This window comes from Guillardia theta (assembly GCF_000315625.1).
Source record: "Guillardia theta CCMP2712 unplaced genomic scaffold GUITHscaffold_30, whole genome shotgun sequence".
Classification (NCBI taxonomy): domain Eukaryota; class Cryptophyceae; order Pyrenomonadales; family Geminigeraceae; genus Guillardia; species Guillardia theta.
In genome coordinates, this window is record NW_005434644.1 from 248764 (window position 1) to 265539 (window position 16776).

A 16776-nucleotide genomic window follows, 5' to 3' on the forward strand; every position below is an offset into this window, starting at 1 on the left:
GAAAGAGGGAGAGGGAGCAATGAGAGTTGACACCGAGGAGGCTGAAAGTTGGTCAGCTAGGAACAGAAGAGAGAGGGAAAGAAGTGGTTTGAGGGGACGAGTAAAGGGAGGCGAGCGAGCGAGGAGCAGGAGCAGGAGCAGGAGCAGGAGCAGGAGCAGGAGCAGGAGCAGGAGCAGGGCTCTTCTAAGCGTGATGTGGTCTGCAGAGATGTGACAAGGTGACGATGGGTGGCAGCCAAGGACAGGGAGGAGATGTAGTAGGATGAGCAGCAGCAAGACTCCCCTGATCCTCCTCCTCCTCCTCCTCTTCATCGCTACCATGGCTCGATGCACGGCAAGCGCTGTTGAGAAACCTTGGAAGATCCTTGGCGTGTAAGTGCAGGGACACATTATCACCATGTGATGAAACGCGTTGCAGGAGACCGAACGCTTCAAGAAAGGAGGTACATTGATTGCTCCGTCCCTTCCCCCACACTCTCCTGCTGCCCTCCTGCTTCCTCCTCTTTCCTGCCCTCTTCTTGCTTCCAGCTCCTCTTCCCTCACTTCAATCCCACTCTTCCGCCATCTCTTCGTCCTCCTCCTCTCTTGGCTTCACTTGTGCTTCCTCTGAGGGCACTCCGAGGAAGGTCAGAGCAGCGTTCCTCAAGAAGGCGCGCAAACTGCATCCAGACAAGAACCCAGGGATGGAGAGAGAGGTGGTGGAAGAGCGTAAGGAGCACGACTCGTGCTGGGAGGAGGTATGATCCTGCTCTGCCAGGCTTCAAAGACCTGTATCGAGCATACGAGGTCCTGAGAGCGAAAGCTGGCGAGGGAGGAGGAGGGAGGGAGGAGGAGGAGGACCGTTGTCCTTCGTACGACTACGACATTGACTACGGTGCATGGCTCGCAATGCTTCTCCTTCGCTCTCGCTCGGCCCCACTGACGCTGCTCCTGCTCTCTCGTACCCAGAGGCGCTGGTGGAGAAATTCTGGAAGAGCATGAAAGAGACGTCCGAGCATCGCTACGAGACTCCCGTAATTGACAAGGTGACTAGAAGTCGACCAGGCGCCTTGTCCTGATACGGGATGAAGGTGATTGGGATCGATGAGATGGAGAAGGAGGAAGACGGGGACGGGAACGCTTGCTACGTGTACGAGTGCCATTGCACGGGAAGCTACCTGCTGTAAGGAGACAGGAAGTTGCGTCATGGTGGCCAGAGTGACGGGGTGACAGGGCGGGTGGTCTGAGGAAGGGCGAGGCTGAAACGGTCAACTGCGATTCTTGTTCCAAGTGGATCCATGTGATGATGAAGTGAAGTACGTCCCGCGAGGAGAGGACGGAGTGAAGAGGAGATGTGAATAGGCGTGCTGGTGTACAAAGGAAGGAGTGGGAGCCAGGGAGGAGGACGAAAGGCAGGAAGAAAGGAAGGCAGGACGAAGGCAGGACGAAGGCAGGAGGGAGGCAGGAGGGAGGCAGGCAGGTAGAAGTTGAGGAAGCAACGATAGAGAAGAAAGACAAGGGAGGAAAGGAGGCGTGATGAGAAAAGTCGCACATTTCGAGCTTTTGGATTTCTCCTTCTCTTTCCTATCAAACAACCGAGATCGCTACCTTCTTCTCGCAGTCCAACCCAAGGTAGCAATCTGAGATGAGATAAACTACCAGATGCATGTCCCCTGCACAAGCTAATCGTCAACTTTCCCCTCCTCCTCGTCGTCCTGTCTCCTCCCAACCCTCCCTTGTCGACCTCTTCCTACCCTCCCTCTCCCTGCTCCTCTCCCTTCCCTCCCTCCCCTCTCTCCTCCTCCTCTGCTGTCTCACCTTTCTCTTCCGGTGCAAGGAAAGAGAGGCTCGTGCTGCAAGCGGCAAGTCAAACTTGTTTTCCCCTTATCCTCTTCCTCCTCCGCTCCTCACTCCTAATCTTGCATCCTCCCCCTGCCCCTCCCCCTCCTCCTCCTCCTTTCCCCCTCCTCCTCCTCCTTCCCCTCCCCCTCCTCCCATCTCTCCTCCCCCTTACCTCGTCATCTCCCTGCGGACGTTGATCCTCTTGAGGGCCAACAGCTCGTCCGTCTCTTCGCATCCCATCACAGCCCACCTGTGCTTCCAGCTCAGTGCGAAGAGGGAGAGAGGAGAGAGAGAGGGAGGAGGGGAAGACGACGAAGAGGAACTGAACTAGGACGAGGATGAGGACAAGGACTAATCGCCTGCTGCTGCTGCTGCTGCTGTTGTTTCTCTACTCACCATCCTTCGTCGCGAGGTTTGGGGTACTTTGGAGCGAACGCCCGCACTCCCCTCTTCCTTCGATTCCTCTGCGTTACCCTGACACGGGCGACCCCCTCCTGCCCTGCTTGCAGCGACACGAAACTCTCCCCCTCCTCCCCCTCCTCCTTCTCGTTCTCCTTCTCCTCTGTGATCGAAACGTCCACAGAAAGCAACGGTAGTTGATCAAGAACCTGGTAGACAGTCACGAATCGCTTCCTCCTCCCATCCCTCCTGCCCACTCCCTTCCCTCCCCTTCTTGGGCTACTCTCTCCCTCCTTGCCCAGCCCCTTCCCATCCCCTCCTTGCGTCAGAACTTTCACTCCTCTTCTCCCCCCTCCAGACTCCTCCCCTCCCTCCTCCTCTCCTCCTCCTTCACTCTCTTGAGCTCCACCTGCAGGACAGATCCAGCATGCAGCGAGTCCAGGCCGCAGTTGCGAAGCATCCTCATGATTTCTTGCGCTGACCCGCACGCGTGAAGGGAGTGGAGATCTCGGCATCCTCGCTGGAGGGTTGTAAGTCAACCAACTGGGATAAGAGTAGGGGAGGGAGTGGGCGAGGAAGTGAACAAAGAGAAGGAAGCTTGAAGGAAAAGAGGAACAAGAAAGGGACAAGAGTCTAGGACTGAAGGATAGAGCTCAGAGAAAGTGAGGACGCAAGGACGAGAGGACAGGAGGAGGAGGGAACGAGGTTGCTCAGGAGGAGGAGGCTGAGAAAGTGCAGAAGCAGGTGAAGGGGCAGGGGCAGGGGCAGGGGCAGGGGCAAGGGCAAGGGCAGAAGCAGGAGCAGGAGCAGGAGCAGGAGCAGGAGCTGGAGCTGGAGCTGGACCTGTTCGAGTTGCCTGCCGACTCTCTCGTTGACGTGGGGCAGCATGAGGAGGGGAGAAGCATCGGCCCACATGCACTGCGTGATGCTCTGAGAAAGCCGCATGACGTGCAGAGCTTGAGAGAGATATCCTGCAAGACGTGAGCAGGAGCAGGAGCAGGAGCAGGAGCAGAAGCAGGAGCAGGAGCAGGAGCAGGAGCAGGAGGCAGCAGCAGCAGCAGGAACAGGGGAGCAGGAGCAGGAGAAGCAGGAGCAGGAGAAGCAGGAGATAGGAGCTGGATGGGACGAGAGCCGAGGTACCGCTGTCAGCAGCGATGTCAACGAGAGATTGAAGGACGCGAGGAACTTGATCGAGTAGCGAGCGAAGGTCTGTGTTGTAGTCGGCGATGGGGAGAGGAACGCGCCCAATGTGTGCCTGCAGTGACCTGAGACGAAAAACTCCACCCTCCCCTCCTCCTTGCTCTCCTCCCCTCCCCTCCCCTCCCCTCCCCTCCCCTCCCTTCCCCTCCCCTCCTCTCCTCTCCTTTCCCCTCCCCTCTCCTCTCTTCTCCTCTCTTCTCCTCTCTTCTCCTCTCCTCTCCTCTCCTCTCCTTTCCTCTCCTCTCCTTTTCTTGTCTTTACCTGAATCAGCAAGTTTGCTTTGGTGTGCGGACTTTCCATTGATCCGCCCATTCCCCCATATTTCACCTGAACAAAGCAAAGGTGAGCTGAAGAAAAAGAAATACGACTACACCTACATCTACATCTACATCTACATCTACATCTACATCTACATCTACATCTACATCTACATCTACATCTACAACTGAAGTTCAAATTCAAGTACAAGTACAGGCGCGAGTTCGAGTACAACAACGGATCACGTCCAACCATCGCACCTGCTTCGAGAACTCGTCGTTGAGATTGTCCTCGTTGTGGCGAACTGGAAGCTCTGCAAACTCCTTTGCCTTGGTGAGGATGCTGATGACTTGGGCCTCGCTTGTCAGATCCTCCACCTTGGAGGAGAAGAAGTGAACGGTAGAGTAGTCGAGGTAGTAGAAGGCTGAGATGCGCCCTAGGGTGGTAGGAGCGAAATTATCCCCGTCCACCTCCAGGCACTCCGCGTCCTCGAGGTCCTCGATGGTTCTCTCGACCAGGGACGCGAGGTAAGAAGAGATTCCGTCCTGCCGATGAGATGAGAGAGGAGGGAGAGGGGAGGGGAGGAGGAGAGGAGAGGAGAGGAGAGGAGAGGAGGAGAGGAGAGGAGAAGGGAGAGGAGAAGGGAGAGGAGAACAGGAGAGGAGAGGAGAGGGGGGGAGTGGAGAAGGGAAAGCAAGGCAAGCACAATAGGGTCCCACTTAGAAGACGACTGAGGACTGGAGAACAGAAGGAACGAGCAGGGGAAGGAAGACGAAGGAGGAAGGAGGAAGGAGGAGACAACGAGGGAACAGAAAGGATCGGAGACGGAGAGGTGCGCATACCTTGGAGGTATCTTCAAGGTGGTAGTAGGAAGGGTTGCACAGGAGCCTTCGGAAGAAATAGGTCCAAGTGAGGTAGTCAATCGCATGCATCTTGCACTTGATAGTTCCGTTGACGATCTCGGCGTTGAGATGGTTGTGGAGGACGTCGGAGAGGGCGGACTCGACGGGAAAGGGCTCGTACAGAAATCTCTTCCAGAAGCTCTTCTTCGGAGCATGCACCATCACCACCGCTATCCCCACCGTGTCGAACTGCGGCCTTCCTGCCCTCCCCATCATCTGAAGGACGTCGGTGATGGGAAAGTCGACGTAGCGCTTGGAAGGAGCGTCGTAGAACTCCGTGCCCTTGACGACGACCAGATGTGCAGGGAGGTTGACGCCCCATGCTAGGGTGGAGGTGGAGCAGAGGACCTGGATCTTCGACTGGAGGGTGGAGGAGAGTGAAGGGAAGAGGACAGGAGGAGAGGGAAGAGGAGAGGGAAGAGGAAAGAGAGAGAGGAGAGGAGAGCGAGAGGAGAGCGAGAGAGAGAGAGAGAGAGAGAGAGAGAGAGAGAGAGGGGAGGAAAACATTCTGATCAACGCCACACATCAACGGACAACATCTACCTGCTCAAACAGATTCTCCACCAGCGACCTGTCAGACTCGCACAGTCCGGCATGATGCAGCCCGATGCCGAAGGACAGGGTGTGCCTCAAGTTGGGATCCTTCACAAGGTTTACAGCATGCGCCAACTCCATCTCGTCCATATGGACGAACTGCCGGGGGTTTTCTGTCTGAGCAGCGAGCTGCAGGTATGGCGTCAGGGAAGGAGAACGGGGAGGATGGGAGGGAGGTGCTGGTAGGGATGGAACGGTTGAGAAGGAGGAGGGAAGCCAGGAAGAGACAGAGAGCAGAGGGGGAAAGAGGAAGTAAAGCAGAGGGGTGAGAGAAGGGAGGACGATAGGGGATGAAGGGGAAAGGTGGGCCAGGGGGGAAGGAGGGGAGGAGAGGGGAGGGACATAGAAGGAGGGAGGGTTGGAGGAACAAGGAGGTTGGGGATGCGGGACCTGAATGAGATCGAGAGCTGTCAGGCGAGTCTGTCGGCGGGAGGAGACGAAGACAATGACGGGCTGGTGCTGCGAGTAATCTTGGATGGCAGCGAACGTCGGCTTGTTCATGGTCGCCATGCGCGGGCAGTAGTGCTTTCCCTCGTAGCCCTGGATGTGAACCTGCATCGGCACAGGGCGGACGGAGGGATGGAAGTTGAAGATGCCGTCCTCCTTGGCCCCCAGCCAGTCCGCCACGTCCTGCGCGTTGGCGATGGCCGTGGACATGCCGACGAAGCGGATGGGGGAGGAGGTCTGAGCGGAGATATACCGCATGCGGGAGACTATCACCTCCAGCACGGGCCCGCGGTCCTCCCCCAGCAGGTGGATCTCGTCGATCACCACCAGCCCCACACTCTGCACGTACTTTCTCGTCTGCCACCCGCGCGTCACCCCGTCCCACTTCTCCGGCGTCGTCACGATGACGTCGGCATGCTCCACCGCCCCCAGGTCCGCCGCTGAGTCTCCCGTCAGCTCCACCACCTGCTTGCCCAGCTGCTTGACCAGCCTGACGCCCCAGTCCTTCATCCTCTCTCGCACCAGCGCCTTGAGAGGAGCCACGTACACCATCTTCGCCTTGGGCCGCGTGCGGAACAGGCGGAGCATGCAGAGCTCGGCGCAGTTGGTCTTGCCGCTCCCGGTCGGGGCTCCGAGAAGGATGTTCACGTCGGTATGATAGAAGGAGTGGAAGACTTGCGTCTGGATGGCGTTGAAGTGCGTGAACTTGTACAGCGACTCGAACTGCTCGTTCTGCAGCACTTCCTTGGGGAGCGGGCAGAGCTTGAGGAGGGAAGTGTGAGCTGGGTACTTGTCGGGGAGGGTCAGATCCTTGAGCGCTACCACCTCGACGTACTCCGCTCCCAGCCAGCGGTCGGAGATGACGCGGATCACGTACTGGGGCTGGACAGGCTCGAAGATGGGGACGGTGAAGGCAAGCGTGTGGGTCTCGTCCTTCTGCTTCTTGTGGAGCAGGAAGTACTCGGAGTGATAGATCTTCTCGTTCTCATTGTCCTCCACTATGATCCACCAGGGCTCCACCGTCCCGTGCACCCTGTCGCTCCACTCGAACTCTGCCCTGATCTTCATCATCACTCGCAGGATCGTCCGCGTGATGGGCTGGACGGAGACGGACAGGTCGAGGTAGGGGAACTGCTGCACGAACTTCATGATGATCTTTCCCGACCCGTTCTGCCTGATGATGTTGCTGATCTCAGTCGGGCTCATGTCCACCAGCCTCTCGAGTGTCAGCTTCTTCTCTTCCAGCCTGTACAGCCACTCGGCGGGGATGACGTGGCCGAACTGCCTTAGGGGATGCTGGAAATCCCAGATCCTCCTCTCCACCACCTTGCAGAGGGTCAGCAGGCGCCCAGCAAGGGTCACCCACCCCTTCTTGAGCGAGAGCTCAAACAGCGCGCGGAAAATCCTCCCGGCGCTCTGCACCACGTGGTTCTGGTCGGCAACGAGGGCAAACCCGTCGATCTCGGCCTTGGAGATGTAGGACTGGAGGAGGATGTTGACCTTGGCTGGAGGGTCGATGAGGATGCCCTCCCCTTCCACGAACTGCGTGTTGACCTTGATGGGACAGTCAACGAGGAGCTGGACAAGCTCCTGGTTCTCCTCGTCGCGCGCCTGGACGTTCTCGAACTCGGAGGAGCGGGAGAGGACGTCGAAGCAGTCGGCCTCCGTCATGGACGGGGAGACCAGCTCGTTGTAGAGCTCGAGCGACGCGAACTTGACGTAGAAGTGAGAGGCGACGATGCCGACGTCTGTCGTGTTGATGTTCTCCGTGTCAAAGTTGAACCTTGACATCTTGGCCTGACAGAGCTCCTTGATGCTCATCATAATGAGCTCCCTGCAGCGCCGGTACAGCTGGGGGTCCTGCTGGATCTCCGAGAATTGGATGCCGTAGTTGGTCGGGTTCCTTAGCATGCGGACGTAGCAGTAGGTGTAGGACAGCCAGGCGACCGCCTCTCGGATGTTCCTGACCGTGCCCAGCACGATCTCAGCGTTGAGGTGATCGGTAAGGGAGCTCAGGAACTGCGACTCGATCGGGAGCGCGTTGTGCATCAGCTGGAGGTAGTGGTTGACCTGGTCGTGGGTGGTAACGATGATCCCCTCGCCGCTCGTGTCAAACTGCGGCCTCCCTGCCCTACCGAAGATCTGCATCACGTCCAGGATCCCGAGCTCGACGAACTTTCCCTTCTTCGCGTCGTAGAGCTGCGTCCCCTTGATAATGACGGTGTGGGCAGGCAGGTTGACCCCCCAGGCAAGGGTCGCCGTGCAGCAAAGGACCTTGACGACGCCTTCGGAGAACATCTTCTCGACGATGTTGCGGTCCGACCTTAGGATCCCCGCGTGGTGGACGGAGAAGCCGTTGGCAAACAGCTCGCGGATTTCCTTGTTCCTCGACTTCATCACCGTCTTGTTCCAGAACTCATACCTCGGATGCTCCCGCATGTCAAAGACCCCGAGAGTTCCTTCCTGCTGCGCCATCTCCACCAGAGTCCGAGCTGTCTTCAGCGTATCCTTGCGAGAGTGGACGAAGACCATGACCTGGTACCCAGCCTTGATCCGCTCGAGCGCCTTCTTGTAAGTCACCTCCAGCATCGTGTACTTCTGCTTGTTCGGGTTATTCCCTAGCACGCCGATGAAGGCCGTCTCGAGAGGAACGGGGCGGAAAGAGTTGTCAAAGTAGAACAGGTCCCTATCGATGTTGACGCGGAGGAAGACCGCCACGTCCTTGTAAGTCGGGAGGGTGGCAGACAGCCCAACGATCCTGATCATCGTCTGCGACCTCTCGACCTGACGGAGCGTCCTCGCAACGATGGCCTCGAGCACGGCGCCGCGGTCCTCGTTGAGCAAGTGGATCTCGTCGATGATGAGCAGCTTCACCAGGTCCGTGAGAGCGGCGTCGGAGCTCTTCCTCGTGATCACGTCCCATTTCTCAGGCGTCACCACCAGCATGTGCGTGTCGGTGATCTCCCTGCGGGAGAGCTGCATGTCGCCAGTCAGCTCCTTCACCACCAGCCCGAGCTTGCCCAGCCTCTTAGAGAACTTCTCCGTAACCTCGGCCGCAAGGGCCTTCATGGGAGCCACGTAGACGATCTTGAACTCCTCGCTCTTCAGCACCCCTCGCTCTATGTGCCGCTCGATACACTGGAGCACCGTCATCATCGCACACTCCGTCTTGCCCGCTCCCGTCGGCGCACAGACCAGCATGTTGTTGCCTGTCTGGTACGCGACTGGGAAGACGATGGACTGCACCCTGTTCAAACTCTTCATCCCCTCGAACGCTGGCTGGCAGAAGGCAGAGAACTCTGTAACAGGAATGAGCCTCTCGCTCGTCCTGGGCTTCGCGGGGGTAACAGCCGGTACCGTGATCTCCTCATAATTGTCCTTCTTGTACATAACGCGCTTCGTGCCAGCAGGCAGCTGAACTTTAGAGATCCCCGCGAAGCCAGCCACAGAGCCATCGAAGGTTGTCTTCCTGTCTCCTGATGCTCGCTCCGAGTCCTCGTCCCTCCTCGTCCGCACTGACAGAGGATCCACGCCCTGGCTGATGAGCCAACCTGCCTGATCTATCTCCTCTTTCCGCCTCTTCTTGTCTTCTCTCCGCTGCAGCTTCAGCTGCTGCTGCTCGGAGCTAGACGTGATGTTGAACCCCGCGCTGAAGGCCTGCCTTGAGGAGCGAGCAGAAGGAAGCGATTCAGTTCGCATCGCCTGAACGTGGAGGGCCATCATGGTCCGGTGGGAGATGAGGGAGGAGATCAGCTCGAAGGCCTCGAACCCGAGCAGGTCGAAGAGCACTGACTCGATCTCTGGTTTGCTTGAGGAGATGATGCTGTAAACCTCCTTGACGATGTTGTCGGCTGGCAGTCCTTGTCTTGAGCAGTGCTCGAGCAGGCGCGACTCGAGCACCTCCGCATCACTGCAGGCCTTGCCATCGAGCTCGGCGCTTTCATGGGACTCGTCGCGGTTTCTACTTTCATCTCTATTGTCGTCCTCCGCGTCGTCTGTTTCGTCAGAGGAGTGCTGCAGCGGCCTCTTCCCAAGCTCTTGGATCCAGTCGATGGCGTTCTTCCGGTTGACAAGGCAAGACAATGCAGGATTCTTAGGGGCAATGTCGCGTACTTCTTCTTCTTCTTCAGCTCTTCCATATTTTTTGCTCCACTCAAACAGGAACGATGAGATCTGCGACGCTTCCTTCAGCATGTCCTGCTCCAAATGCCCCAGCTCATGCGTGATTTCAGCGCGCTTCTCAACCTGCGACTTTCCTGGAGCTGTCAAAGTCTCGTAGATCATCTTCGCAGCTCCATGAAGCTCCTCAGAGCTGATCTCTCCTCCGAGCATGTCGGCAACCACCTGCATGAGCCTCGCGTGCTTCTTTCTCGCGTCAGTATGCTCAGCATCCGGTTTACCAGCGAGCTCGCCAGCAAACCTCGTCCAGGAGAAGCTCTCTCCTCTTCCTCTTCCCTGCGCTCTCCTCGCCTGTGCCAGCGCCTGTGATCGCATTGCGACGTGTCTGTGGACATCGAAGGAACCGCCCTCCTTCAACTTCGCCCGCATGGCGCCAGTGAGCCTTGGAGGCTCCAGCATGATCCTTAGTTGTCCGGCACGTAGGAGGCCACCACGCCGGGCCCGGCCCGGGCGCGGCCCGCCCGGCCCGGTCACTGAGTTACTAGGCTCAGTCGGAGCCTCGGAGCCTCGGAGCCTAGGCCGGGAGACCGTCGGACCGTGCTAGTAAGACTCGAAAGACTCGGACGCTCCGAGCGGCCCGGCGGCCCCGGCGGCGCGGCTGGCCCCGGCCGGGACCCGATGACCGGCGGTCCCAGGACTCGACTCCCCGGCGGACGGTCCGTTACGATAGCCCGGCGCAGAGCCTCGCCGGGAGCACTGCCGCACCCAGTTGCCGGGCCCGGGTGGCTGTAAACGGCAAGACGGCGGCGCCGGGACCCTTACGTGTTTACCGTCATCAGCGTGTCAAAGCCTTTCTTTACTCAAACGGTTGAGTTAAAAATCAGTACGAGGACAATCAGGAGCGGCGGCGAGTGACTCTGAGAAGGCCGGCGCTTGACCCTGACAAGAGAAACCTGAAGACAGCGTCACTTAACTGCGCGCCGCAGGACAGCCTGGGGACAATGAGAGTCCCGGGACGCCGTCCCCCGCGCCATGTCAGCGACTCCCCGGCGATGTCCGACGCCGCTGTGGCCCGGCCCGGGCCGCCGCGGCCGACTCGCAGACTGAAGGAACAAGTGCTGCCGTACGGCTAGTACGGTACTGAGCCTGGACGGTACTCTGTCACTAGTACTTTGAGTAAAGAAATGATGTACGCAAGAAAGTACTTTTATTTTATTACTCATTTTGTAATTGTGATCGGACCGTGACGTCAGGCCAACACATCTCCGAGTCACGAGTCGGTCAGTCGTCGAGTGAAGGCAAATTGACCGCTGCAGCGGGGGCGGCCGCCGCGAATAAGCCGATTACTACTGGCAGAAAAAACAGTCAATATTATATCTCTGGTACTGCGACATAAAACACGTAGAAATATGACGAAGATGGTCGATTATTGAGTAACCGATCTCTGACCCGTGTAACAAAAAAAGGCACCGCTTGGAAGCTGGGGGAGATCACAAGATATTGTGTCCCGTAATGAGGGACATAGTTGGGAAGACAGGGGTGGGGGTACTCCAAGGGAAGACTTGGAAAAAAACGAATTTTGACTCTGGGAACATGTCTTGTTGAAGAGGTCAATTGAAAAGGGGTGGAAAGATCGAGGGGGGTTGCAAAGGCAGGGTCCACATGCGAGGAGATGTAGGGGAAAGGAGGGGTACCGTCGGAAGAAGTCGGGGTTCGCTCTAATAATGGGAACCACGTGTAGGGTCGCACATCATGGCTCAGAGCGTCTGCTGATATCTAATATATTTATAAAAATTTAAGGGGTCTAATAATCTTTGAAATGGCATCTTTTGGTATCTCAGACGAAAACCGCCCCCGTCTTTCCCCTTCATATTCCCTTTACCTCGCCACTGGCACCCATCCTAGCACAACTCTACGTCTCCAGTCCTCAACAGTCGTCCCTCCCTCCCTCCCTCCACTTCCTTCCATCTCGGCTCCATCTCTTTTTCCTCCTGCCTGCCTGCTTGATTCGCCTTCTCCTTCCAATAGCACATGATCAGAACTGAAATGAGCATCCAAATTGATCATCACGACGAACTTGAGCACACATTGCAAGAAGAATTATTTTTTCAGGGTAGAGATGCACCTATTGTAAGGGTGCCGAGACTCCAAAAGGGCGTGGAAGAAAGTATCAATGCTGTGAACCAAGTACCCAAGGCAGCCATTACTCTGAAAGGTAGCTTCAAGCTCAAGGCTGCGAAACATACCGGCAGCAAGTTGGTGCACACTGAGGGTGCACCTGGACTGCTCCTTGGCAATGTGGTGGACGCAGCAAAGAAGGCGATTTTGTCTGGAAAGAGAATACAGATCAACCAAGCTATGGCTGACCTGGTGGAAGAAAGTCTCGACGATAAGACCAGAAACGCTCAAATCAATCAAAAAAGCCTCAAGCTCTAGAAAAGAATCTCTGAACGAATTACCTTTTTCGTTGTCAGTGTATATTAATCTATCACATCTCTATAAAATTCCGTAACTAATCAACATGCTTGGTGTTGTACCGAATGTAAAGGATATAACGATGTTGTCAAGCTGACATTTTGTTCTGTCAGCATTCAACTTGCAAATTCAATACTCTCGTCACTTTATTCAGATGGTACATGGGGCCACTTGCATCTGCACTTTAGGTCATGAAGGCTATCAGAATGAACAGCGCTTCGAAGGAGCAATCAGACCGACCGTGGTCAAGCTGCTCTCAAGCTGCAGATTTGTTGGTGCACAGTGACGTAAGACATGAAGTAATAACTATTCTCCTGCTGCTCCCATGCTCTTTCTCCATAGAATCTCTTGATCAGCGCCTTGTAGGCTCGGTCAAAGACCCTGTGGTAGTTTTCTATGTCGATGCTTTCCCCATCTTGTAAATCGCCCAATGTCCTTGCAGTTTCCTCCAGGGTCTCCACGACCTCCCTTGCCTTCTTCAGATCTTTCCCCAGGGCATCACTGCAATACTCATGTGCCAACAAATGTTTCAAAGGCCCAATCTTCTTGCAAGCTCCATTCATAATCCTCTGCTCTCCTAAGTGCCATAGTTCCCATAGATCCCTGCAATCGACATTGTGGGGCAACCTGTAGTTCTTGGCCACCATTGAAAGGTGGTCGTCTACTTCAAAAGGTTCCTTTGTCGAAATGGCATCTCCGGCAGTGGCGTCGTCCGCAGCCAGTGATTCCTTTGACCTCCTCCTCTTATCAGCATGGCTGCATGCATCCCTTGATTTGCTCGGAGCATCGAACAAGACTTGCAGCTGCTCAACAACGCTGTCCATCATGTCAATGTCTACTTGTTCGAGTTCCTCTTGAGAGTCTAGGTTATCTCCCTTCGTTGCCAATTGACTCCATACAGAACCCCCGTCTGCCTTCGGAACATCACAAATGGTTCTCTTAAGCTGCTTGCGCAAATGCAAATGCTGCGCCTCTTGCTGCATTCGTGTGTTTTCTTGGCTGATATTCTTTCGTTTGGGGCTGATTGCATGGTCTTGCTGTCGGGTTCCATCGGATGGCTCCTGCTTCAGATGCACGGAGGAACTCTGGATGAACTCATCTAGATTCTCCTCTAATGACATCCCAGTCTCTTCGACAACGCCGATGGCTGTGAAAGGAACGTTGTGCAAACAATAATACTCCTTCAATGCATCTCGGTACCCCTCTAGCACCCCAAATGACCGCGAAACCCTCTTTTCCGCAATCTTTCTATCACCTTCGTGCATGTCATCAGACTCATTGGAAGCACTGGTGTCGCTGTCTGTCTCTTCGTCCTCACGTATCCTCCTCTTTCTCGGACACGAATGGTCTCTCCTCCTGACCAGATATCCAAACAATCTCTTCACGCACATCCAAGTCAGAGGCAGCTTCAGCTCCAACCTTTCCGGCTCGTACACGGCTTCCGAGTAGCTTCCATGGTCCTCGCCTGCTGCTTTCCTCCTGATGAACTCGATGATCTCGTGCATTCTCAATTTCGTACTCTCTGACAACGTCTTGTACGACCTCGTATCCCTCGCTCCCACCCGTGTCTCTTCCCTTCCTTCTTCCTCTTCCTCCCTCCTTTCACCACGCACGCCATTGTTCGGCTCGCAATCGTCTACGCCGTGGTCCGGCATGGCAGGCAGCCCAAGCGTGAAGTGCGGACATGCCGAGCCCTCCATTTTGCGCGCCAAGGGGCTCAAATCTTTAGTCAAATAGGAAAATTGTGGGGGCAGCGAGTCGAAGTGATTTCCAATTAGAAGGTCGAATAAGGGAGTCCCGAGTGTCTCAGTCGGGGCATGCTGGAGCCCACCAGGCTATACGGCCACACCGCTGCTCCTGCTCCTGCTCCTGCTCCTGCTCCTGCTCCTGCTCCTGCTCCTGCTCCTGCTCCTGCTCCTGCTCCTGCTCCTGCTCCTGCTCCTGCTCCTGCTTCCTCTAACCTCTGATGTCATTTTCTTTACCTTCTCGTCTCCTCCTTGTCCTGGTGACTCTCCTTCTGTTGTTCCTGTGTGAAAACGCCTGGGCCCGTAAACCTCCGCCAAGCAGAGGATCCAAAGGAGGGCAACGCGCTCGTCGCTTCGAGGATGGGCCCTGTGGTCCCGGTGAGCTTTGTGAGAGCGTATCATAGCTAAGATGAGAAGATCCTTGGGGGATAGATAGCGCAACTCCCGGGCGGCAGTAATGCAGAGCAGAGATAGATGAGACAGCGAGGGGGGCGGAGGTGCTGGAGCTACCCGGTTGACACTTGCGCAGGGAGCGTGACTGATCCTGACAGCCTCCAGTATGCGATTGAAAAGGGCAAGGGCGGAGACATGGCGGCGGCTGAAACGTGTCTTCTTGCGTACATCGAAGAGCGGTGAGATGATATGTACATGGAGGACAGGGGGAAGTGAGCTCTAGTCTTCAGACCTGAGGACGTCCAGGCTCTCTGCCTGCTCTCCGAAGTCTACGCCAGGACACAGAGGTTTGAGAAATCATCAGAGGCGGCGGAGCAGGCGCTCATGGTCGACCCCGACTCGACCGAGAGCCTCTTCCTGAAAGCAAGGTGAGGCAGTAGCAGCAGTAGCAGCAGCAAGGCTCGCTCACGTCCTTGGCAGTGCCTTGATGGCGATGCACGAATACAGCACGTCACGGGAGTTCTTCGAGCGAGCGCTGGAGATCGATCCCGAGCACGTGAACAGCATGGTGAACTTGGGAGCACTGTTGGGCCACCTCAACGATCACAGAGCCGCTGTCAACGTCTACCGGCAAGCGCTTGCTCTGGCTCCTGACATGTGGGTGGCGAAGCACAACTACGGGACGACCCTGCACTCGCTCAAGCTGTTTGCGCAAGCGCGGGAGATCCTGCAGGAGGTGTTCGACGTGAACCCGGGTTGCTTCGACTGCGCCATGAGCCTGGCGAACGCGCTGAAGGAGACTAGGGAGAACATTAAGTCCAAGGAGATGTACGAGCATGCTCTATGGCTGAACCCCCTCAGCCGCGAAGCCGTGCTGCACCTCTACACGGCCATGCAGGAGCTCGTGGACTGGGACGACCGAGATATCATGTTCGAGCGTGTCCTAAACGCCACCAGAGCTCAGCTGGAGGAAGGGAAAGTGCCGACAGTGAACCCTTACTACTCCCTCCTCTCGCCCTTCGGGCCTGAGATCATGCTCAAGATCGCCTTGTCGCATGCGCAGCACGCTTACGACAAGGTGTCGAGCCTCCTGGTGGACGCGGACCTGAAGCGAGTCCCGTTGCCCGCGGGGGAGGGGGGAAAGGTGAACGTCGCGTACATGATGGCGGACTACAGGCAGCACGTCACCTCTCATCTCATCCAGACTGTCTTCGCTCGCCATGACGCCAGCAAGGTGTCTGCGTTTGCAATCGCGCTCAACGGGGACGATGGCGGGTCGTTCAGGAGGAGGATACGGGAGTCCGTTGGTGGTGATCGCTTCCTGGAGCTGTATGGGCAGTCTGACGCAGAAATCGCATCGAGGATCAACCAACTTTCCATGCACGTCCTGGTCGACATCGACTACAACAAGGAAAGGCTCACCATTATGGCCTTCCGCCCAGCTCTGCTCCAGGTGACGTGGCTGGCACATCCAGGGACCTCAGGCGCAAAGTTCGTCGACTACATCGTGCTGGACCAGGTGGTCGCACCGCCCGAACACGCTCAGTTTGTAGCGGAGAGGATCGTGTACATGAAACATCACTACCAGGTCAACGACCACAGGGTCTGCTACCCCTACGACGAGGTCGACAGGAGGGCGCTAAGGAGACAGGAGGGGCTGGAGGAGGACGCGCTGGTAGTTGCCAACTTCAACGGGCTGTACAAGATCGAGCCGGAGTCGTTCCACATCTGGAGAGATGGCATCTTGCGCTGCAAGGAGAGGGGCAGGGGAGGAGGCAGAGGAGGAGGAGGAGGAGCGAGCGAGCGGACCCCTTGCAAGGTGCAGCTGTGGCTGGTGAGCGAGGGGGAGGAGAGCAACGAGAACATCCGTAAGGAGGCCGGACCCCTCCTCTCCCCGCTCATCGTCTTCGCGCAGAGGAGAGAGTTCGATGCTCATATCCGCCGCGCCGCCGCTGCCGACGTCTTCCTCGACAGCTTCACCTACAACGCACATACGACGGCGGTGGACGCGCTGTGGGGAGGGATCGCGGTGGTGACGCTGCCGGGGGAGACGATCGTGTCGAGGGTGGCGACGGGAGTGCTGGGAGGGTTCGGGCCAGGGTCAGAGACAGTGACAAGGACCACAGGAGAGTATGCAGAGTTGATAGGGCGCCTGCTGGAGGACCGGAGGATGCTAGAACGCCTGCGGAAGAGGATGATGATCGGGGGGAGGCATGGCCTGGAGAGCAGGTGAGGGAGGATGAGGTGGTGGTTGTTGTAGACGAGGAGGAGGAGGAAGAGGAGGAGGAGAGTCTGACGGAGGTTAGGCCGCTATTTGACTCGGAGGGGTGGATGCGAGACTTCGAGGGATGCCTGCTGCTCATGGTCGAGGCGGCGAGGGAGGACGAAGCAGGTGAGATACAGAGCAGGAGTAGGGAGAAGAG

At 56.9% G+C, this 16776-nt stretch overlaps 5 protein-coding genes across 5 annotated transcripts; 3 read left to right on the top strand and 2 right to left on the bottom strand.

The window, feature by feature from the left end:
- Positions 1-878: 878 nt before the first annotated feature.
- GUITHDRAFT_107646 (hypothetical protein) lies at positions 879-1294 on the top strand (the record flags this gene model as incomplete). Its single annotated transcript, XM_005833365.1, has 3 exons — positions 879-1025; positions 1071-1162; positions 1213-1294. 3 exons carry the CDS (start codon positions 879-881, stop codon positions 1292-1294), a joined length of 321 nt encoding a protein of 106 aa, XP_005833422.1.
- A 1559-nt stretch (positions 1295-2853) lies between these two features.
- On the bottom strand, positions 2854-9320 carry GUITHDRAFT_70553 (hypothetical protein; the record flags this gene model as incomplete). Its single annotated transcript, XM_005833366.1, has 7 exons — positions 2854-3191; positions 3361-3475; positions 3682-3747; positions 3939-4223; positions 4521-4940; positions 5124-5303; positions 5565-9320. 7 exons carry the CDS (start codon positions 9318-9320, stop codon positions 2854-2856), a joined length of 5160 nt encoding a protein of 1719 aa, XP_005833423.1.
- Positions 9321-11758: 2438 nt separating this feature from the next.
- On the top strand, positions 11759-12258 carry GUITHDRAFT_152357 (hypothetical protein). Its single transcript, XM_005833367.1, has one exon. It carries the CDS (start codon positions 11787-11789, stop codon positions 12174-12176), a length of 390 nt encoding a protein of 129 aa, XP_005833424.1. The 5' UTR covers positions 11759-11786; the 3' UTR covers positions 12177-12258.
- Positions 12259-12460: 202 nt separating this feature from the next.
- GUITHDRAFT_107649 (hypothetical protein) lies at positions 12461-13915 on the bottom strand (the record flags this gene model as incomplete). The annotated part of the gene is made up of 1 exon (XM_005833368.1): positions 12461-13915. The coding sequence occupies one exon, from the start codon at positions 13913-13915 to the stop codon at positions 12461-12463; it is 1455 nt and encodes a 484-aa protein (XP_005833425.1).
- A 910-nt stretch (positions 13916-14825) lies between these two features.
- GUITHDRAFT_70511 (hypothetical protein) lies at positions 14826-16586 on the top strand (the record flags this gene model as incomplete). The annotated part of the gene is made up of 2 exons (XM_005833369.1): positions 14826-15010; positions 15215-16586. Coding segments are annotated over 2 exons (1557 nt in total), but the record flags the coding sequence as incomplete, so codon positions are not given.
- Between the last annotated feature and the right edge of the window lie 190 nt (positions 16587-16776).